Genomic DNA, 24,793 nt, shown 5'->3' with positions numbered 1-24,793 from the left:
TACATAAATCTCTTATATCATCATTTTAACTACTTGTTCCTCTTTTTTATTCCCTCTTTTTTTAAAATATTATTTTTTTATACATAAATCTCTTATATCATTTTATCTCTTGTACATAAATTTATTTTTTTCTTCAAGAGTGTCGCTGGCCAATAAATTACTGCTTGCTTAAGCGAATGAATACACTGACCACTCGAGTTGGTTTCTCGTTCATCTTTTTAGTCTTTATCTTTTACTATATTCCTGAAAATCTTTCTAACAATGCAATTACTTTCTCCTGAAAATCTTTTACTCTTGGCACCCAAATTAAAGTTAAGTGCATAATGGATAGCATAATAAAACTGTAGCTGCATCTGTATTAATCCTTTAATAACACGCAATCTCTTACCATTCATTTAGGGGTAAAAATGAAACGCCAAAGAATGAACAAGGATAAACTAATATAAGGACCATTATAAACTATAAGCATAATTTGTAGATTAATACTCGTATTTATCCTAAACCCACAAAAGGAAACCTGCTGCTGATATGTGTACGGACGCCAAAATGTTCACTCATCAACTAACTTTACCAAGCTTCCAAATTCATATATGAACAATGCATTTTCTTCTTAATAATTATGATGATGATCTTCATTATCAACCTTTTGTTCCAATTGTAGCAGGATCAGTACCAGGCTTTGCACCAATTGCAAAGAACTCAATAATGACTTCCAAAGGCATGCCCTTTGTTTCAGGAACTTTCAAGTATACAAATATCCATGAAATGATGCAGCCGGCAACGAATAATCCGAAGACGCCAGTGAGGCCGAGGATTTGGAGCAAATAGGGAAATGTAGAAGTGACAATCAAGGTACAAACCCAGTATGTGAGTGAAGTCATAGAAATGCAGATTCCGCGAACACTGGTTGGGAAGATTTCGGCGCATATTATGTTGGGAATAACACCAAAGCCCATGCAGAAGCAGCTTTCATAGACCACAACACTAACAGCAGTGATTGCTGCATTGAGGACAGAACCCATCTGAAACGATTCCCGGACTACTAGTATCACGAGACAAACTATCAGAACAGGGATTGTGTACAACATTATTGACCTGCCATCAGAAAATATATGATGTCATTGTCAGAGGTACATACAGAGATTCTGATAGGATACATCAGGAGGCAAACGACTTTCATTAACTGGCAACAGAAATAACACGAAAGTAAGGACGTAATCAATGTCGTAGTTTAATCATACCTCCGGCCAGCAATATCCATGAGCTTGATGGAAAGACCTATACAAGGCAGCATACAGAATGTGGTAATGACATTTACAAGTAATGAAGAAGATGTAGAACTGATGCCCAAATTCGATAGAAGAGCTCCTACCCCAGCTTGTTCAAGAATTTGGGGAGCATAGTATAGAAATCCATTTATACCAGCAGCCTGCAACATATATTACATTTTCATAATCAGATATGAAGAAACCATAAGAGAGAACAATATGCAAGTGCCCCCTGTTTATATTGTTTGTCTTAGCTACTTTTAAACTATGAGGAAAAGAGCACCCTGGAAACAACATATCAAATTGGCATTCCAATCTTAAAGCTCATGAACAATTATCTTCATGACTATTAAAACAGTAATTTGGGCCTTCATAACATAATCTTAAAAGCTGGATAAACATCCTATTTCAGGATGAATACAAGGGAGATCAAACATAGGAAATAACCAAGTGATGTAATTCTACTAATACAAATGTTAACTAACTGTACCTGTTGAAGAATTTGAAGCCCTATTCCGACAATCAATGCTCGCTTGACACCTGGTTCTAGCAGACTTCTCCACTTTGGACCTTTTTTAGCCACTTCTGGCATACTCAACATATCATGAGTACCTAGAACAGACTGGCTGACTAGAGCAGCAGCCTGATAAGTTTCGACATCTACAGGAATGTCATACCCAGAAGCTGAAACAAATGAAACATGCTGTTCTTGAGACGGTGCAGCAGGATCTGCATGCAAATAAACCCTTTGCACTCCTTTTCCATCATCAGCTGGTTTATAAACCAATTGCCAACCTCCACCGATGTTTGTATTTCTAGGTGTCTCCACAGCATTCCCATGAGCGAAACTGCTTCTCAGGCTGCTAGTGCTCCTGAAACCCAAGTTGTCCTTTGATCTCTCCCCAGCATCACCTTGAAATGACATTAGTGGAGCATGCAGATTGTCGCCAGTACCAAAGGGGCTGGAATCTCCAAAGATGCTGTTTGCATTATGGATTAGCATGCTGCGCGAACCTCCACCCTCAGGGAGAGTGTTCTCATGCAAACTCCCAAAGAGATTGACAATAGGATCTTTAAGACTGCCAGCAGCCTGAGACACAAAGCTTCCTTGCTGCGACAACATACTGCGCGATATCAAGCTACCCTGTCCATTTACTGGGTGAGCAACCAATGACACTCCCTCATTTGGTCCATATAGCTTTATATAATCTTTCCCTGCTTCCTGGTGAACAAGAGCCTCACTGGCTGGGGCAACTATGTACTCTTCCAATGAAGTGGCTTCGCCACCAGGACTAAGACCCTCCGCGAGCAGAGCCAACTCCCCTATATATCAAAGTTTACTCCAAAATCAACAGAAAGTGATTACACAAAAGAAATAAAATAACATAAAAAAAAGAGACTAAATTACAGCAAATTGCTGTCACCTGAAACGTCTTCAACCCCGCGAAGTCTTCGCAGAACTTTTTCAGCCTCGGGGACTCGACCTTTGCTAACAAGCCACCTAGGGGACTCAGGTAGGAAAAACATGGCAAGCAAGAAATAGCCAACAGAAGGAATAGATATAACCCCAAGCATGGTTCTCCAACTAGGAGAAGACAGCAGGGACATCAAGAAAACCAAGATGTAAGCCAGAAACATTCCAGCGGAACACGAAAACTGTGTGACAGTGTTCAATTGGCCTCTGATATCGGCAGGGGCTACCTCCGATATGTAAAGAGGAGTAAGAGTCACGGCAAGCGAAATAGCAACCCCATCTAAAATCCTTGAGAGCAGAATAACAGTAACATTAGGAGCCCAGAGAATCACCAAACCACTGAGGAAGAACATAATGGATGAAACTATCAGCATAGGGCGTCTGCCAAGCAAATCAGAGACCGTGCCAGCAAATATGGTCATGATGGTGCCACTTATGAAGGACATAGATACTATTAGCCCTTCAAGTGTGGGATCAGATTCCAAGTTGAACTCTTGCTTGATGTAGGTCATGCCCCCTGCATAAGGGGAACCAACATGTTTGTTCAATTCTCTGAGTCATTAGATCAAACACCTTACACACTAGACACTACTATCCACAACAATAAAACTGGGGATACCCATTTGAGTTTCATATCATATATCATTAGAAAGAAAACAACATATGCAACAATCAACGAATTGAGAACACAGAATTAAATCAATTAATATTCAGAATGAAACATGATTAAGATAAAAGACCAACCTGCAATGGTTGAACTATCCCATCCAATCAGTAGATTCCCAACTGTTGCAGCAACTGCAATGATCACAACCTGCATCATTTTGTTTCTTCCTCTTCTTAGCTTTAATCCCTCCTCTTTAGAGAAAGAAAAAGCTAAAAAGAAAAGAATAAGCAAACACAATCACTCAACAAGAGCTCGTCATATGTAATGTGAAAAGATCAAGACTTTAATGTTGAGTTCAGATGTTCACTACTCCCCAACTTCACAAACACTGTCAATCCAAATAATGCACTCTTATTTCTTCGTATTATTTATTTATAAGATATTGTGTTTGTTCGGGTGAATTTTTAAAATGAGATTTTTTTTAATTATTTTTTTTAAAAGATTTTATGAAAAAAATAAAAGTAATTTTATCTTTTGATATTTTATGTAAAAAAAAATTTTTATTTATTAATTATGTTTGAGTTTAATAATATAAAAGTATTTTTTTGTTTATTTATTATATAAAAAATATCTTTTTTTTTAAAAAAAATTTAAAAAATATAAATTACAGTTTCTTAAAAAGATTTTTTTACTGCTTTTACTTTATTATTAAAAATTTGTCAAATACAATAAATAATAAAAAAATATTTTTTATTAAAAAAGATTTTTTTTATCCAAATAATCGGACCCAAACAACTAACAGATCTTTTTGTTTATTATATCACCATGTTTTTACTATTTTATTTTTTGAATAAGTTTTTAACTTTATTTACTCACTTGAATTTTACTTGAATTGTGTTGGTGTTCCGATTTTTTGTATGTTTTTTCAAGTAGAAAGATGAAGAGAAATTCTAAATTTTAATTTAATTTTTAAATGAAAAAGTTATTTTTATTTTTTTATATTTTTAAATATAACATATATATATATATATATTCAAATTTTATTTATTTGAATATTAGAAAAATCATTACTCTTTTAAGTAAATTACATAAGTTTCTACAAAGACTTTTCAAATTTGTTTACCAAAATAAAAAAGAATTTTTAAATTTGGCATATATAAAAAATTGATAATTTATAAAATTTAAAAAAACTATGCTATTTGAATTATATTTGATTTTTTTTTTTTTTGTCTTTCAAATCATCTAGTTGTTAGAATGCTATCTGATGATGTTATCTTTAACACCTGAATTTTGTTTTAAGATAATTTAATAATTTGATTTACACAGAAAATTTTGGTTACCAATTTTAGAAGAAAATCCATAAAAACTAGCTTAATTCAAATTTAAATTTTCAGTAACTAAATTAAGTATTTTTGCTTTTATTGTTATTAAACAAAGGAAGATGATATGAAATATAATTGATTTAGGATGATGAGATAGATTATTTTGAGACAAAATCCCACAAATATTAGCAAACAAATAAGATTTTGATGAAGATAGTTGTTGGCTCCAGAAATGAACATGTACGTATCAATCAAAGTGTTTTCTTTCTCAGCAAATCAAAATCATATCTATGGGGACTAACTGGCTATATGCTTAGCTGTCCCAAATTAAATTATTATTATGTTATTCCCTCATAATGATATGATTGCAATTTTTCGTATCTAACAATTTGCATAAAATAATTATTGAGCAATTAATTACTAGTTTAATTTAGAAGTCAAAATCAGATCTAAAATAAAATACAAACAAACGAGGAATGTGGCGTGTGTTTGAGAAGTGTTTGACTCAGAATGTGCCACGTTGCATTTTTGGACGGTCGTGATTAGCATTTGCGTAATCATTCAAAGTACTATATAACACTCTTGTCCACGTTTTTCTACAAGACTTTTCTTTATTAAGTATTAAACAATAAACTAAGATTTAAGAACCGTTTTTAAGCATCTTTTTAATAAAAAATGGAATTTGATTAACATGTACATAAAGGGAAAAGTTTTGATTAAAACATTAAATTAATTTTAATATGATTAACAAGTATCTTAAAGGTACACATAAAGTATTAACGGATTTTTTAGGAGGAAATTTAATTTATTTAATAGGTTGATTTTATAACATTCCATTCTCTTTATGAAAATTTATCTTAAAAAAATTAACAAATACTTAAAGATATTTGCTAGACTTTTTTTTTTTATTTTCAATTTATAGCGAACTATTTATGTGTTGTTGTGGATGAATTAATTTGTTGAAAACACTTGTTATTAACAAACAAAACTACAATAACGGAAAATATGGAAGATATTTGTATGAAATTAGGAGGTCATGTTTCAGTTGAGACTTGAGAGGAAAGTTCAAAGTACATAGAGAAAGCCAATGAAAGATTTTAGGCGGCAACAACCTTATCCAAAACACGTGTTTCTGATTCACTTACGAAATCCAGCAAAAATTCTTGCATAAATGTTGCCAGCCGTTCCCAACTACCTCAACAATTTTGGAAGGGCTCCTCATAAACTAAAGTAAAAATTTACTAAAAGGTAACTTTTTAAAATTTAGGACTTAACTAAGCAATAATTACAAAATACTGTATATATATTTTGGAAAATTTTAGTCTCCAGATTGGAGAATTATTTGATATACTAGTTGTATTTTTTTATTTACTGTTTAGGAAAACATTTAAGAGAATTATTAAGATATTATTTTAAATTCTCGCTAGTCTTATATTTTGATATTAAAAAAAATTAATTTAGATATACTGATAGTATAAATGTTTGATATAATCGTATAATTACACTCATTCTTTTAGATGATCGTTTATGTGATTAATGTGAAAAGTAATTATGTTTACTGATGTGACATTACATAATTAAATATACGTGTAAAAGCATTACACTATTTTATATTGATAGTGTATCAAAATTAAATTCTATTAAAATTAGTAAACAAAGATAATTCTCTATATTTTCCAAAGCTCTTTTTCTATTTTGTTTTTAATTTTGAAATGGGTGATAAAGCCCAATAGAAAGAGAGACTATTTTTATTCATAAAACTTCACCTCTGTGGATATGTCTTTTTTGTCTGGGTTTTGTTATCCGTATCTGAATAAAATTAAAAATAATTATGACCTCGTATTGTAGTGGATCAGCGTTGGGTTAAAGCACTATAGTAATAACTAATAATAGGTTAGATTGGGCCACTGTTGGGCTTTTTCCTTTTTGGGACCACAAAACTTCAATAGGTGCTAATGTAGTATCTTTAATATGGGCCTGGTATGAGTTTCCCAGATAGACCAAAAGTATGATGAGTAGTTGAGTACAACACCAAACTGAAATTTTTTGGGCCAAGCAATTGAACATTTCAAACCCCAAAAAGAAAAAAGATGTATGAATTTTAAAAATATTATGAAAATCCTGACCCAAAAAAAAGAATTCATGAAAACAAAATATTAATCACAATTATATTTATAAATTATAATCCTATTTGTTCCCTCAATATCCTTATTTTATTCAAAATTTAAAAATCATATATATAAAACTTATCTTTAAATGTTTTCAATAACTTTTTTTAATAAATAAATTTTAATTTTTGAGAAAAAATAAAATTTAAAATTTATTATTTCATTCAATATTTCTAATAATAAATTATTATTTAAAATATATTATATTTTTGCTTTTTTCTAAAAGGCATTAATATTCTTAACATGAGTTAAATAAAACATATAGAAAAAGTGTATATTCTAGAAGAAACAGCATTTTTTGTGTAAACGAAATTACACAAGTGAGAGTACTTATTAGTTATTACAAAGAAAATGAAAAGCACAATTGAAAGTGACTTTGGCAAACCAAATAAAAGTCAAGTTATAGATTCAAATTCTGAAATTCCATTTAATAGCACTGAATCATGATCTATCAATCAATCAATATTTATTTAATTTTAGTAACGTGGCCATGCATTTTGCCAAAAGAAAAGCATGGCTATAATACATCTCTTTGCTTATACAACAATTAGAAACTTCTTTCTTTTATTTTTCTTCTTAAATACATTTATTTATTTTATTTATTATTATTTTTCCATTAAAAGAAAGGGGCCAATTTTGAATTGTTCCTCATTGGGGGTTTTTCTCGAACACCTTCTCCGGAAACCCCAAAGAAGTTCCTGCAATATGGGATTGGAGGTATCTGGATTCGGGTTTAGCATTTTTATTTGCATTTACATTTTGTAGAATCAGATTCCATAGTCCTAGTTAGAGTGGCGCGTATCACTGCCTAAATTTGATTCCTTTGTTTGTGCCCACAAAACTATTGAGTGGTCAAAATCTATAGTGTGCTTAAAAAACTTAACTTTGATGAGTATTTTTGTTAGTGTGAATGGAGGTTGAGTTCTTTCACTGAAGAAGGAACGAGTTAGTTCAGTTTTTTGTTCCTTTTTCATTTGGGGTGGCTTGGTTTTTTATCATGGCCATGGAAGGAAGAAGAATCTCTGAGGAATTGAGCCCCAGGTATTATGCTCTTTGTGCTGTTGGCGGAATGCTCAGTGCTGGCACTACCCATATTGCTCTAACTCCTCTTGATGTCTTGAAGGTCAACATGCAGGTGCATTTCAATTTTATGTTATTTTTTTTTTTTTTTTGGTGACTGAAATAAATTAAACAAAGAAAAACAAAAAAAATAAAACAAGGAACTGCTTAAATAGAGGGACAGTCCCGTTTAAGACTACTCTTAAACTCCTCCCAAGGTGAAAGAAGCTCCACATGCGAAAGTTGTAACTTCATCGCCATCTTTGCCATAGTATCTGCCACCGTGTTTGCATCTCTCATAATCAAACGAAAGTCAACACGCCAATTCCAATGCATGATATCTCTTATTTTGAGCACCAGTGGATCAATAAACCCAAAACCATCTTGAGTAACAAGATTAAATGCTTCCACACAATCTGTCTCACAAATAACATCTCGTTGACCCACATCCCAAGCTAAGAGATATCCTCTCCAAATAGCAAACAATTCTCCTTGAAGAATACTATTACTCTCAATCATTCCCAAACACCCCCTTTGCCAGCTCCCATTACAATCTCTAATAACACAAGCAAAACCAACACTATCACCCGAACCAAAATAACTAGCATCACAATTAATCTTAAAAGTACCAATGGATGGGGGATTCCAAAAACCATTTAGAGTAGAGGGAAGGGACATACGTTGTAATTCAAAAATATTTCTAAGCTCCTTTTCTGAAGTTAATGCCAGACAAATGACTTTTTCCGGAGGCCAAGTTTCATGGGGATTAAAGATGTCGTTATTCCTTGCTCGCCATATCCACCAAAGTCCCGAAAAGAACTTGAACGGGTGCTCTCTGCTATGATACAAGAACCAGTTCTTCAAATCCAAAGGATGACAAGGAATATCCAACCTTTGCCAGACAAGCTGAGCTTTTGGACAATCCCGAATACAATGTATAACCGATTCCTGGCTAGAAAGACATCTTGGACACATATCCGATGACGACATCCCTCTTCTAAAGCGAAAACTTGCAGTAGGAAGAGCCTCCTTAAGACACAACCAAGCCAAAAATTTATGCTTTTCCGGAACAAGCTGACGCCAAAGCCAAAGCCAATTCTCCCTCTCCTCCCAACCAAACAGCTGCTTACACAACCACAAGTAACCATTGCGTGAGTCATAGACTTTGGCAGCAGACCCACTCCAATACCAACCCACTTCCGGACCTGCTTGTTCATCTGGATTGTAAGAGAGAATATTATCTTTCAGATTTTGAGATAAAGGAGAATAAAGAGTATCCAAATGCCACCTACCAACCGACCAAATATCCTGTATCCGGAGATTCGAATCAGAAATGTGGACATAATCCATCTCATTAGATAACCGTCCTTTTCTCCTCCAGCTAGAAAACCAAAAATTCTGGTTCAAATCTCCAATACACCAAGCAAACCCATCCTTCAACACTTTCCAAGCCTTGCAAAGACACCTCCAAATGGGAGAGTCCTTGTTCTTAGGATAACTAAAACAGTCATATAGAGATGATCGGTATTTGGCATCCAATAATTGGACCCATAGCTTGTTTGGCTGCTGGAAAAAAGTCCAAACTAGCTTCCCAAGAAGAGCAATATTTACACAATAAGGATCTCTAATCCCCAAACCTCCATATTTTTTTGGAGTAACCAGTACCTTCCAACTAACAAGATTCAATCCTCTTCCATCAACTTGTCCTTTCCAAAGAAAATTCCTCATCATAGACTCCAATTTACTAATGATTCCTTTGGGAAAAATAGAGACCTGCATCTGGTACGTGGGAATAGCAGCGGCAACAGAATTAACCAAGCAGAGTCTACCAGCCCGATTGAGTAAACTCCCTTTCCAGCTTGCTAGCCTACTCCGAATCTTATCCAGGACACCATTGAAAGCTGAACGAGTCACCCTAGAATGGCTAAGGGTAACTCCAAGATACTTGCCCAAATCCTGGACAAATCTGATAGAGGATACCCCAGTGAAAACCTCTTTCCTTCTTGCAGAGACATTCTTGGAGCAAAGCGCTTTAGACTTCTCCACATTAATCTTCATCCCAGATGCTTTGCAAAAACTCTCTAAAACCAACATCACATTTTGCACTTGTCTCTTTGTAGCTTTACAGAATAGAAGCAAGTCATCCGCAAACATTAAATGGGATATTCTTGGTCCCCCTCTAGAAATAGCAACCGGCTCCCACAAGCCCAAATCAACCTGATGACTAATAAAGCATGCCAGTCGCTCCATACACAACACAAAAAGATAGGGTGACATAGGGTCTCCTTGTCTAAGACCTCGGCTAGGAGTAAAGCCATTCAGACGACTCCCATTCCAAAGAATAGATAAGGAAGAAGCAGTGACACAATTCATAATCAAATTAAGTGTAGGAATAGGAAAACCAAAGCTCTTAAGGGTATGAGCTAAAAACCTCCAGTCAACTCTATCATAAGCTTTCTCCAGATCAATCTTAAAGGCCAGTGTGCCTTTCTTTGATTTAGTCTTCTTCATAAAGTGGAGGACTTCTTGAGCAATAATGATGTTGTCAGGAGTTCCTCGTCCCGGAATAAATCCTCCTTGAAGCGGGCCAACAATCTCCGCAAGATGAGGACGAAGCCTATTAACAAGGACCTTCGTGATGATCTTGTAAACTACATTGCAGAGACTAATCGGCCTGAAATCTTTCATAGATACCGGTGATTCAACCTTTGGAATGAGAACCAGTAAAGTCTCCAACATTCTCGGATCAAGAGTAACACCGGAGAATGCCTGCTTAACCATCTTCCAAACATCAAAACCAATGATCTCCCAATATTCTTTGAAGAAGAAAGCTTGAAACCCATCCGGACCTGGAGCTTTAAAAGAGTTCATGTGAAAAACAGCTGTTTTAACTTCCTCCATAGTAACTGGTGCCGTAAGATTATTGCAAGCTTCCTCATTCAGAGAAGGAAGAGGCACATCACCAAGGCAACCCAAATCAACATCATCCAAATGACAGAATAAGCTTTTATAGAAAGACTCTGCTTCTTGACTCAGAACCTCTGGATCAGTTTCCCACACTCCATCCTTGAGAAAAAGGCCATGAATCTTATTATGCTTCCTTCGCGCAAGAGTTTGAATATGAAAGAATCTTGTATTCCTATCCCCGAACCTTACCCACTGCTCTCTGGACTTTTGGAACCATAGGAGCTCTTCTTGCACTAGAGTATTATTATAATCATCAAGCAACTGTTGCTCTTTCTGACGCAAATAAATACTATCCACCACTTCCAAACGCTTTTGTAAATAATTAATCTGCTGCTCTAATTCACATTTCTTAACAAAAATGTTACCAAATACTTTCGAGTTAAACTCTAGTGAATTCTTCTGTACTTCTGAAAGCTTGCCATGAATTCCTCTATTTCCAGACCACCATGACTGGTTCACAATATCTTTATACCCAGGATGAGTAGCCCAAGCAGCAACAAATCGGAAAGGTCGATTCCCTTTAGGCTGAGGACGACCTTTACAACGCACCAGAATAGGGCAATGATCAGACTGAAGCCTATTTAAAACTTCTGCATAAGCCTCTGGAAAGATAGATAACCAACTACTATTTATACATACTCGATCAAGCTTTTTTGCCACGTCAACATAATTTTTCACCCTCCTGTACCAAGAAAACTGCCTCCCGATAGTCTTCAGATCAAACAAACCACTATCCCCTAATGAAGTAGCAAACATGTCTGCTCTTTGATGAGAAAATTGACAGCCCTTAGATTCATGAGAAAATTTGACTTCATTAAAATCACCAAGAACAATCCAAGGTCCTTGAAAAACCATGGATTGTGCAACAAGATAATCCCAAAGGAGAACCCTTTTATTAAATTGAGGACTGCCATAAATACCACTACACCTCCAAATTAAATTATCAAAGTGAACCTCAACAGTAACACCCTGATCAAAAGCATCAATGAACTTACAACAAACACCCTTCATAGAGGATAGAAACCAAATACCTCCCTTATGCCCCTCTGCCTCTACTATACCAACAGAGTGATACCCCAACCTTTCCCAAAATAATTTTAAATGCTGAAAAGGGGAGTGAGTTTCAACCACAATAAAGAAAACAGGTCTAAATTTCCTAACAAGTTCCTTACAATGCACCCGGGCTAACTTATTAGAAGCACCCCTAATATTCCAAACAATCATATTTAAACTATCCATAAATAATAGGGACATAATAAATAAGAACATAAACTCTAAACAGAATCACCAACCTCAATAGGTGGTTTGTCCTGCGGTACTGGCACACTCTGATCCTCAATAATTGCCACCTTTGGACCCCCTGACACTGCATTTGCCATGCTTCCATCTACTAAGGTTTCCTCCGTTGTGCCACCATTTTTATCAACTGGCGAGTTCTGCAAGGAGGAAGGCCGAGGACGCTTCCGTAGAGAAATTCCACGACGTGCAGGAGTTCTGCGCGATGGAGATGGCGCAATTTCATGTTTTTCTTGCTTCCCCATCCTAATGCCAGTTGATTTGCCTCCATCACCATGCAAATTGGGCCTTGGAACCCTTCTCGAACCAAACTTGTGCTGCTTTCCATCTTGGTCCTTCAAACCTGATGACTGGCCCATTGTAAATTTTTTCTTACGCAGCACTTGTTGCCAGCCCTCTCCATCATCCATGCATGCCTCATTAACAAGACCATCAGGCACGTGAGGAGCCAATGATTCCGTAACCACATCCTTCCCTTTAACAACTCCTAATTTCTCACCCAAATCACGAGCTTCTGATTCAGCCTCTTTTTGAATCTCATGATTGTTGTGTGGCACTAGTGTTGGGGCTTCATTATTTTTTCCATCACCAAAGGAATTTATGTTTCCTTCCAAGGACTCCTTCTCCATGCACAACGATTTATCATGCCCATACCGTGCACAAGTAGCACAAATCAACTGTAAACTCTCGTACTCCACTTCATAAGTCACACCCTCCACTATAATATGTTTAATTACAGGCAACTCAAGATTAATTTGAACACAAGCTCGGGCATATTTTCCTCTTTCTGCAAGCTTAGTAGCCAAATCTACTTTCACCGGAATCCCAATTGCAGAAGCAATTCGCAGCATTGCTTGTTCCTGGTAGCACCAAATTGGAAGTCCCGAGACTCGAATCCATACCAGCGTTGATCCAAAGGATTTTTCGCATGGCCTAAAATCCACATCCCATGGCTTTACTGCAACATAGTGACCGTCTATCAACCACGGGCCACCAAGAATGACTTTCTCACGATCCCCAGCAATATCAAATTTAACCAAAAAATATCCAAATCCCACATCCAACAAATCAAACCCTCCTTTGATGCGCCATACTATCCGGAGCTTATGCATGAGAGCCGTGTAGCCATAATACTTATCCAGCACCTTGATCACGATGGCTTCCTTATAAGGTTCAGCTAGACAGCTCTTTGCCTCCTTGGTAAAACTGACACTTGGTGGACGAGAATCACCCTGCTTACCTGTCACCGTCGCGATACCATCCCCAGATAAAGACCCTACTAATGCAAAGGCCTTAGACTTTTCTGCACCAATAACTTTATCTCTAAAAGAGACCTTGGTTGGCTTTCCTAACCCCTCTCGAGAAGAACCCTCCTTAACACCGGATGCACACCCACCCACGCTCTCCCCCTTATCTCTTCCGATGGCATGGCCATCTTCCTCACCGTGTTTCACCCTCAACCGCTCGTCCCCGCTTTCTCCTTCTCTCATTCTCTTTGAGTACGGAGTACGTACTCTTTCTCTGCTAGGGTTTTTGTACAAAATTAATTTAAACAAGAAATAATAATTTTTATGTTATAATTACACTGATTTGTTGCAAAAGTTTTAATATTTTAGGGTGCCCTTATGTCATGTGAGTGAGATATCATCAATTTTGTATTAGCAAACAATTTTGTTAGGATTGAATTTTGTTTCAGGGGGTGCCCTTAACAGCATGAGAGTGTTATGAGTGTTTGTAATGATTAATTGAATGATCTTGTTGTTAACTTGATCATGTCTCTTATGGGGAATTGGTTTTTTGTTACATATAGGTGTACCCTGTGAAGTATTACAGCATTTCCAAGTGCTTTTCTTCCTTACTGAGGGAACAAGGGCCTTCTGCCCTTTGGAGGGGATGGACTGGCAAGTTCTTTGGCTACGGCGCACAGGGTGGCTGTAGGTTTGGTCTCTATGAATATTTTAAGGGGGTTTATTCCAATGTGTTCGTAGACCAGAACAGGAACTTTGTTTACTTTCTCAGTAGTGCGTCTGCTGAAATGTTTGCCAATCTAGCATTGTGTCCATTTGAAGCTGTAAAAGTGAGGGTTCAAGCGCAACCATGCTTTGCTAAGGGCTTGCACGATGGCTTTCCGAAGTTATATGCAGCAGAAGGCACACGAGGGTAAAGAAAGATTGAACTCGTTAAATTTCGTGCTTCTAATGAACTTGTCTCTAGGGGTGATCATGATTATTTATATTCTATGTTTGGTTTACTCCTTGCAGATTCTACCGTGGACTTTTTCCACTTTTGGGTCGAAACCTTCCATGTAATTTCATAATCTCTTAAAACTTGTATTTAATTTAGCTAGTTAGGCTGGTAAAAATTTATACTTGAAAACTAGGGTGTTCTTAACTATCTGCCAGAAAATTCTGCAATAGGTGATTACATCTTGCTTTTCCCCATCTACTTAACATCCCAAAAATATGTTTCTGTATAACTTGAATCATGCTGATACGGTTATTGGCATTAGTTGCCTGATGGGTGATAATTGACAATAATAATAAAAAACTTATTTTAGGCCAATCATGCTGAGTACTCTGTAAGCTTGGACTTTGTAATTGTTAATTTTGTTCATTTGTATTAGGTGAGGGGTAAATAGTTGCAGTGATGATATCATCATATCATCAATGAACTGAATAAGTGTCCTGTTTCCTTTTGGGCAGTTTCCATGGTTATGTTTGCAACATTTGAGCATTCCGTTGATTTTTTGTATCGTAATGTTGCTAAAAGAAGAAAGGAAGATTGTTCTATAGCTCAACAGCTTGGTGTGACATGTATAGCTGGATATGCAGCCGGATCTGTTGGTAGTTTCATTTCCAATCCTGCTGACAATATTGTATCCTCTCTCTATAACAGAAAGGCCGATAGTTTCATGCTGGTACTCATTTTTCCACTTTTTGTTTTATGATTTCTTTTTAAGATTCGATATGTTGTACTAAATGTGATCCGCTAATTCTCCGTGTGCAGGCTATCAGAAAAATTGGGTTTGCCAATCTATTTACCAGGAGCCTTCCTATTCGACTTTTGCTTGTTGGTCCCTCGATAACTTTGCAATGGTTTTTCTATGACACCATCAAAGTTTTAGGCGGACTGTAAGTGCGTTACTCCTAGGCTTTTTTAAGTGATATTTATTAGTTTTCTTTGTGGTCTTCTGTTTGATTCAAATATTATTATTAACTCAACTTTGAATCCAACATTCTGCACTTCGGTTATAATTATATTTCAGGATGTAATTGTTTTCCTCCTTTGATTGTTAATGAGAAAACAAAGGAGGGAGTAAACTGAAGTAACTTGCTCATAATTAATCATTCAACAGTGAATAACTTTCACTGAAAATTTAAATTTGCAAATACATGGAGAAGAAATTTGATCTGATATATCTGTGAAAGGTTCCTTTTCATGAAATATGGATTTCATGTGTTGATTAAGTTTGTATCTTCTAACATAGGCCATCAGCTCATTCCACTTGCACATAGTTTATAGTTTACATCTATATTTGCACCAACATTGAATCATTGATGTTTTTCTTTGTCTCTCTGTCATGACATGATCATACGGAAATGCCGGTATATAAATAACGATTGAATTAGTCATTTGCATAATAGTTTGCTTCAGAAAGAACTGAACTATTTTCAGCTCCAAAAGAAAATTTGGTGATAGGTGGAAGCATGAAAACTATGTCACCTAGATAACATCATTATTTGCTTGAAGGGGATTAACAAACTGTAACAAAATGATCAGCTGGGTCACAAAAGCTATTGTTGATTATTAATCACAGTCGATATCAAATTTGATCTTTCTCTAGTAAGTAACAACAACAACAGAGCCTTATCCTCCCACTAGGTGTGGTCGGCTAATCTTTCTCTAGTAAGCAGAATACAAGAAAAGATTATAACCATTGGGCTATGATCTTTGACTTCAGTAGGGCCTTGAAATGTTTTTTACTAACAATGTAAGGAGTGAATGAATGTATACAAAAAAAACATATAAATCTTTTACTGCAGGGAAGCAGGTTTATGATTTATGTTTTCTGTAGTAATGATGTTAATATTAGAGAATTATCATTAGGATATGTTAACCAACAAAAGAAAAAAAAATGCTGAGAATAGAACTGCATGGCTTTTGAACTTCTGAACTAGCCACTAGCATGTACTGCTTGATCAGAAAAAAAAATGTTATCTAATGAGAAGTTTGGAAAGCCATTAACTGCTAATTATCTAATAGATTTTGTTTTGATTGATCTATGTTGTTCCATTTGATAACTCTGAATCAACCTACCATTTATGAAATCCAAGCATTTTGAAATGTATCTTTTTGTGATCTCGCAGGCCGACTAGTGGCGAAGTTGCAACCGACTTGAGAGATGATGCAAGCTAGAATGGAATTCCGCAGTCTGCAGTCTGCAGTCTAATTTTTGCATCGATTGCAAGACGATTTTATAGTATACACCGGAATAATTTTTTTGTGGCAGCTTTTTTGTTTTCTGCCACCATTTATCAACCTTGAATTCTGTCATGATAGGGTTTCAGATAAGCTTTTGAAGTTTGGTTTTGAAGAAAAGAGCCAATTTCTGTTATTACTTCTTGTAGTAGCCATGGATTTAGCCAAAGAACTTGAACATTTACCAGCAATGTCTTTGCTATCAGTTTACCATTTATGGTGCCATTGCCTCCCTCAATTTTATCTGATATTAAGTTCTCACTTCTTATATTGTTTGTGGTATCAGTTATTTTCATAATATTGTTTGGACCAAATTTTCAATTTAACCTAAAAAATTGAAGCATCCACAATTTAGTCTATAAAGAAGCTTAAAAAGGCCAATAATAACCTTGAAATATAATTTTTTTGACAGATTTCACTAAACTGACACGAACATAAAATAAAAATATTTATTAGGGGTGAGCACAGGTAGCGGGTTCTGATTACCCGTCCGAACCTGAACCGAACCAATTAAATTGGTTCTGGAATCAACGGGTAATTGGGTCCAATCCGAACCAAACCGATAATCTTTGTTAATAATTGGTTCGGGTATCGGTTTTGGAGTGCGGAACCTAAACCAACCCGCGAACTCGATCATATATTAATTAAATAAAAAAATAAAAAATATATATATGATTTTTTCATTAGACAAAAATTATTCACTATTAATATGTTTTGATTTTAATGAATTTAGTTTTTAATGTATTTGGTATTTAACATGTTTGGATTATTTCTATTAATGTTACATGTTTATTGTATTTGTTGAATTTTTAAGATAAAGATTTGTTTTTTTGTTATGAATTTCAAAGTCGGGTACCCAATTACCCGAACCGAACCAATCCGTTCTTAATCGGTTTGGTTCTAATTTTACCATAAACCCGAACCAAACCGACCCGTGCTCACCCCTAATATTTATGGAAATTCACAAAGAAAAAAAAATTAGAGCTTCATACACGACAATTAGAAATTAAGTATTTTAGGTGTTTTAGTCATTTTAGTCGTTGATCTTAATTATAAAATTTATAAAAAAGCTTAAAAGGCCAATAATAACCTTGAAATATAATTTTTTTGACAGATTTCACTAAACTGATACTTAACATAAAATCAAAATATTTATGGAATTCACAAAGAAAAAAAAATAGGGCTTCATACACGACGATTAAAAATTAAGTATTTTAGGTGTTTTAGTCAGCCGTTGATCTTAATTATAAAATTTATATATATAGTTAAATCAACAGCTAAAATTACAAAAATACTTAAAAAATAGTGAAACACTTAAAATGTTTCCAATATTATCCTTGTGTTGATTTGAGTAAAAAGGTAGAGTTAGGTGTTAACTATAATTAGTAGTATATAAGAAAGTGAATGATGGAGAGTATTATTGAATTGAAGAGAAGAAGGATGATGGTGTTCACGAGGAGAGTGGCATGTAGCTGATAAATGAGGGTATTGTCACAACTCACCACATGTCATTGCAATTTCATTATCATTAACATGACTTTGTATAATGTCAATATCCACCAAAACTTTAAGGCAAGGGTTGGCCCCCTTAACTACCCTTCTTTTTATAACACAAGATTCATGATCATGTCTTTGCCATATTCTAACTTTCTACACAAAAACTAGGATTTAGGGCCTCCACAAAATACAACAACCAATTATATTTTATGTATATAAAATATATATTAAAATAAGTTAAGAACTAAATACTAAGTAGAAGCTAGTGAGGGTGATTTTTTACCAAATCTTTTGACGTGGGAAGATGGTGAGGGTGATTTTTTAGGATCATAAAAACTATTTGTATGACGTGTTCTCTCATATAAGAAAGCTTTCACGGGATTCATAGCAAAGTTGTTTTTGATAACCCCTTTTTATATATTTTCGAAAGCAACAAATTTCTTTTTGATTATCATAATATTGACCCAAAGCTCTTATTTCTTGGTCCAAATCGTACCCAGCTTCTATAATAACCAAAAAAAATAGATGATTTGAACTTGTCAATGTAAATCTTCAAGGTGTTAAATTAGCAAATTGTACTAAGTGATGTAATAATAATAATAATAATAATAATAATAATAATAATAAGGTCAGGGTAACATAATTGAATAATTCCCAGTTGTATATTGCCATACACTTTTCTGGCAACCAACCATTCATGCAAATATATAACTGTGAGGGGGGCACACGTGGGGCCACCTGGAACTCCATTAATTATTAATTAATACATATAAGCAGGACCATTCTTCAAACCATCCTTAAGCTTCTTCTAGATCTTGAAGCCACAAATAATTTCTCATTTCGGTTTTTTTTAGTGGTATTTCTCAATTCGATAAATTAAAAATTAATTTATTATAAATTTGAGTTTTATTAAAAAATTAATTACTGATTAATAAATTATTACATACACAAAATAATAAAATTTAAACTTTTAATACTTATTTTAATAAACGAATAAATTCACCACTAAATTAACTTAAATTAGTTGTATCTCAGTTTTTGATCAAGTATAATGCTTTGCAAATCTGCTTCATTAACTCAACCTATGAATATTATTGGTTTAAAAATGAGAAGTACTTCTAGTAAAAATTAGGTAAAGTGATAAATATTTAATCATGTAATTAAATTTGTATGTTAAGATTGAATTTTAAGAATGATGAGTGTGGATTATTGTGCATAAATATGACTCATCAATGTGGGGTAGGGAAGGTTGGGAATTGATCGCCAACTAAGTTATATAATTTTTAAATAATATTCGTGGTGTGTATGCTGCATTTATTAAACTAGTTGCAATGGCCAATGATTAAAGAATTGTTATGGAAGTTGAAGAACCTTCTCCCCCTTCTCCAATCCATTGATGAGTTGATATATAGTTGCATAAAATATTCAATATATTACTCTTTTTCATAATAGTTATCCAAAGATCGAATCTAATCCCACATAAGTGTGGTTAGGTGAATGCTAAACAGGTCTTTTTTTTTAAGGTTTAAATTTTTGAAAAGTGAAGCATTTTATTTTATTTTTGATACATAAAAAATATTTATCTGTTTAGTGTTTGTTTTTTTAGTTTTTGAAGAATTAGAAATATTTTAAAGTTAATTTGTGTTTTTCAAATAAATATTTATATTTATTCTTACTCTTTATCATATTTATGTATATTGAAGTTATTTTAAATGTGAAAAGTAATTTTAACAAACAAAATTTTGTAATTTTTTAAAATTTAAAAGTTTATCCAACTTCACTTTAAAATCTGTGCTTTTACTTATGCATTGAAAAAACAATACTAGCCATCAATTATTAAAGAGTAATAATATTTTATTAAAAGATATTTATTACACTTTCTTTCTTATTTAATAATCTGGTTATCCAAATAAATATTTTGTATACTAAATTCAGTTATTAAAATTAATCATTAATATAAAATATATGTTAAAATATAAAATATACATTAAAAATAAATTAAATAATACATATATTTTTATATAAATACACAATGATTAATTTTAGTAACTGATTTTGATATATACCTAACATGAATGTTTTGTTATTAATAATTATTGGGAGGATATTATTATTAGCTATTGTATCAAAATTGTAAGAAAAGTATTAATCACTTAATATGCTGAATAATGAAAATTACAAACTAATCCAACCACTCCCAAGAATAAAGAAAAATAATACTACTAGGAGCAGTTATTTTTTTTTTCTCAATAAACAATTGTTACGCATCATTTTTAGCTCCATAATAACATTTCTTCAATAACATTAGAATTAAGATTTTTTTTTCAATTAATATATGCTTTCTAGGAACACCATATATGAAAATTTTATGCTCATTGATTAAGAGGGGGGAATGAAAATAACAGATAAATAGTTTAATATCCCTATCAACAATTTATATTTCTCTTGATTCTGATCACTTGCTAGATTGCTACTTGGCACTGATTTATACCAAGAAAGGCTCCGATCCCTCCTCCAATAATTATTATGAAAACCAAAAAATGATATTAAAAACAAATTATCAAAAGGACATTGAAACTCCAATCAAGATTAATGTCCTTAAATTATTTTGCCTTACCTACAAAGGTCAACTTCTATAGATTTTGGTGTCGGTGACAATTTAAAGCTTTACTAGCATGAAAATTTAGCATTTAGATTTTAAATACATTATACTCATATTATTAGTGAAGTGATATTTTCAGCTGTGATCAATCATTATCTTATAGAATGATCTAAAATGTCATTTCACTAACATTGAAATTATTTATTTATTTATTTTGAAAATTTTGAGATTATTACTATTCTTCTGTTCTTATAGTAATAAGGCCTTTGCTTTTGATTTTTCATGTAAATTAAGAAAATGATTGAAAGTGTTAGTGTTATGTAAATTAAGTCACATAATTATCTCAAATAACTATAAGCATGTAATATTAATTTGCTAAATTAACACTTATTTATGAAAAACTAACTCTGAAAAAAGGACACTTATTTGAGAATAAAAAAATATAAATTTAGCTAATATATAGTGTTAAAAATTGGGTAATTCACTTAAATAAATTGTTTCAATTTTAAAATTATGTAAATGCATTATTTCAAGACGAAGACGCAAATACATTGTTTCACATATCTATAAAAATCGCTACTGGCAGTAGTAATTTACATAAATACAGAATCCGCTGCTGCCAACTGCGGATTACGTTTAGTTGTGGTAGCATAGAAACTGCTGTTGTCTGCCGCGATTTCTGCATGATTATGATTGGTCATAAACCGCTACTATCAGTAGCGATTTATGTGCATTGGTTTACGTATGTAAACCGCTAAAGGCAGCAGCGGTTTACGTTGAGTATGAAAACAAATAGTAAAACTAATCTTTATCTAAAAAATAATTACAAAATAAATAATTAATGGTATATACTGTTTAAATAATATCATAAATAAAAAACTTAATTTGTCATTCTCTTTTATTTATATCAACCATACAAAGGAGATTCGAAGAGTTTGAAACATGGGTTGTGTTCTTTGCTGCTGATTTGCCTTTGAGGTTCTAGCTAAATGAATTTTTTTTATTTGTGCAACTTTATTGTTTTATGCCAAAAAATAAAAACTATTTGTATTTTATAGTTGATTGATTGGATAAATAATAGTGATAGCATCATAATTTTGATGAATAAAATAAAAAATATAAATATGCATGTAATAATTTTTTATTTGCATTTCTTATTAAAATAAGACTAAATAGCAAATCAAAGAGTGAGTATTGACAGAGTACTAAAATATATAAACTAAGACTATTTTTTTTATATTCATCCCTTCTAAAACTCATGAATGATAAAATAATTTATTTTTAGTAAAAAATAGTGAATTTTTTCATTAAAAATAACAAATCAAATAAAAAAATTTTACTATTTTTTACTAAAAATAAATTATTTTATCATTCATGAATTTTAAAAGGGATGAAGATAAAAAAAATTAGTCTTAGTTTATATATTTTAGTACTCTGTGAATACTCCCTCTTTAATTTGCTATTTAGTCTCATTTTAATAATAAATATAAATAAAAAATTATTATATGCATATTTATATTTTTTATTTTATTCATCAAAATTATGATGCTATCACTATTATTTATCCAATCAATCAACTATAAAATACAAATAGTTTTATTTTTTGGCATAAAACAACAAAATTGCACAAATAAAAAAAAAATTCATTTAGCTAGAATCTCAAATGCAAATCAGCAGCAAAGAACACAACTCATGTTCTAAACTCTCATAGTCTCTTTTATATGGTTGATATAAATAAAAGAGAATGAAGTGATTTTTAAAGAGAAAAATATATGATTTAGTGAACTTTTGGCTAAAAATAAATTATTTTATTATTTATAAATTTTAAAAGAGATGAGAATAAAAAAAATAGTCTTGATTTATATAATTTAATACTTTGAGTATTGTATTTTTTTAATATTATCTTCCCCATCCATTTATGAATAACACTCTACCTCTCCACATTTGGCTCCTCTATGGTTTATATAGAGAACCCATTAACACATATTAAACGTAAACCGCTGTTTACGCACGCACACCAACCTAACATACATGTAAACCGCGTTTGGTACTAGCAGTTTTTGTTCTCTTGTACCTACTGCCAATAGAATAGAACAATTTAAATAAGTAAATTGCCCTTAAAGATTACTATTAATAAAGTTTTTAAATTCATTTATTTTAATGATTACATAATAAATGCAATAAAATTTTAAATTTGATATGTTCTTAAAAAAATATTCTTAATTAATTACTTTAACATGTGTCTTAAAATACACATATTAACCCAATTCAAATAATATTTAATAACAAAAAAAATTAGCCAAAAATAATCATAATTTATCTTATTTAATATTTATTAATTATTACAATAATTAATAAATATTAAATAAAATAAATTTTGACTGTTTTTTTTCCTAGCATTATTGATAGTCTGATAATAATATACCAATGTGGACTTTATAAACATCTAATAGAATCTGATAATAACATTTATGGGTATATTCGTTGAATCTGAAGGCATCCATAAGTAATTTCAAAAGTGGGCCAATTATATCCATGAATAATTTGAATGTTATTCTCTAATTTGAAGACTACTTTGTATTAACTATCACTAGTATCACCTTTTCCCAAAATTTTGTGAACAATTCCTAAGACAATGCAATAAGAACATGTTTAAAATAGCAATTTGGTGTCCAAATTCTAATTAAGCCACGCCAGAACTTGAAACATTTCAATATTAAAGTTTGACATTTTGGCCTAAACAACCACATAAGCTGAATGTATTTGTCTGCCCCCACAATGCCTTTGACATTATGCTTTTTCTTTCAATTTTTTATTGACAAATAAGTTTATATATAATTATATATGTGTGTAAAATTTATAAAATAATCCAAACTTTAAAAATATTATTTTTCAGTTTTTTTTTTTATTTTGAAAAAGCTAAAAATATATATATTTTTGGATTAAAATTAGCGTTATATATATAACACTGTGAGTGTAAAAAAAATAACAAACAATTAATTGTTTATTGCCACATTAATAACTAACTTTTAAATTTATTATTTAAAAAATAATCTAAACACATGAATCTAATTAGATAACCATGCAAAACTCTTTATACTATTAATTTATCAAAATTAATATATATATATATATATATATATATATATATATATATATATATATATATAATTCAATTTTGTAAAATTATATGTACATATTTTGGATGAAGGAAAGGGATAATCCTTCCATGATGAAACAAAGGCTGACCTGGATATTGAATCCTTATTAATATAAATACACTTTTTTCCTTATAAGAGAGATATAAAATATAAGTATGAACACTTGTTATTATTAGCTGTAAATCTATGATAGTGAAAGCTTGTTGCATGATCTAGTGGACCCCTTCCAGATACTCAAAGAGGTACTTGACACCTTAGAGAAGCTGAGAAATTTGATGTATTTGGTTTGGTTTGATTTAATTTAATTTAAATACAATAATTGACCTCATTTTATTTATTCTTTTTGTTAATTTATGATTAATGGCATGTGATGTAGCACACTAAGCTTCCAATTTTGGATGAAGGGTTGAGTTAGGATATAGGCATGTGTTGGCCAAACTATCTTCTTCCATGGTCACAAGTATATATATTATAGAAAAAGTTTTAAGTGTATTGAAAACACCAGTGTTCTAATTATTTTAACCGTTAATTTTAATTAATATATATTATATATATTTTTTATAATTCAAATCAACAGTCCGGTATTTCTGATACACTTAAAATTCTTCCTATATTATAACCCTTTCTTTCCATTTGTTTCTTTTATTAAGAATTAGCAACTTAGTTGTAATTTTCCCATTAACATTGGCAATGCTTTTGTCTATAGGGAAAACAACCAAAGTTTATGAACATATATATTGACACTAGTGGTCAATGTCTTTTTTATGGCATTAAGTAATTATTTATGATTATTCAACATTTAATTTAAGTTAATGTTTTCTATAGCTGCCCATGTGGTTAAATGAACCATAACTAGGGACCTATGATATTAACTAATGATGATGATAATGATC

At 32.4% G+C, this 24,793-nt stretch overlaps 2 protein-coding genes across 3 annotated transcripts; one reads left to right on the top strand and one right to left on the bottom strand.

Annotated features, from left to right (window-relative positions):
* Positions 1–328: 328 nt before the first annotated feature.
* Positions 329–3,786, bottom strand: LOC112800236 (monosaccharide-sensing protein 3-like). Its single transcript, XM_025842405.3, has 5 exons — positions 3,487–3,786; positions 2,693–3,259; positions 1,759–2,591; positions 1,242–1,429; positions 329–1,095 (listed from the first exon to the last, which is right to left on the bottom strand). Exons 1-5 carry the CDS (start codon positions 3,563–3,565, stop codon positions 639–641), a joined length of 2,124 nt encoding a protein of 707 aa, XP_025698190.1. The 5' UTR covers positions 3,566–3,786; the 3' UTR covers positions 329–638.
* Positions 3,787–7,256: 3,470 nt separating this feature from the next.
* Positions 7,257–16,908, top strand: LOC112800235 (mitochondrial phosphate carrier protein 1, mitochondrial-like). Of its 2 annotated transcripts, none has more exons than XM_025842404.3 (6): positions 7,257–7,974; positions 13,972–14,321; positions 14,423–14,466; positions 14,864–15,078; positions 15,168–15,292; positions 16,529–16,908. In XM_025842404.3, exons 1-6 carry the CDS (start codon positions 7,837–7,839, stop codon positions 16,575–16,577), a joined length of 921 nt encoding a protein of 306 aa, XP_025698189.1. In that variant the 5' UTR covers positions 7,257–7,836; the 3' UTR covers positions 16,578–16,908. The 2 variants fall into 2 exon arrangements, with proteins under 2 accessions (XP_025698189.1, XP_029154023.1); XM_029298190.2 differs by having other exon boundaries at positions 7,297–7,974; positions 15,168–15,296.
* The last annotated feature ends 7,885 nt before the right edge of the window (positions 16,909–24,793 follow it).

Source organism: Arachis hypogaea, chromosome 5, assembly GCF_003086295.3.
Source record: "Arachis hypogaea cultivar Tifrunner chromosome 5, arahy.Tifrunner.gnm2.J5K5, whole genome shotgun sequence".
In the NCBI taxonomy this organism is placed as follows: Eukaryota; Viridiplantae; Streptophyta; class Magnoliopsida; order Fabales; family Fabaceae; genus Arachis; species Arachis hypogaea.
Note: the sequence above shows the minus strand (reverse complement) of the source record. Positions and strands in the feature narration are given on the sequence as shown.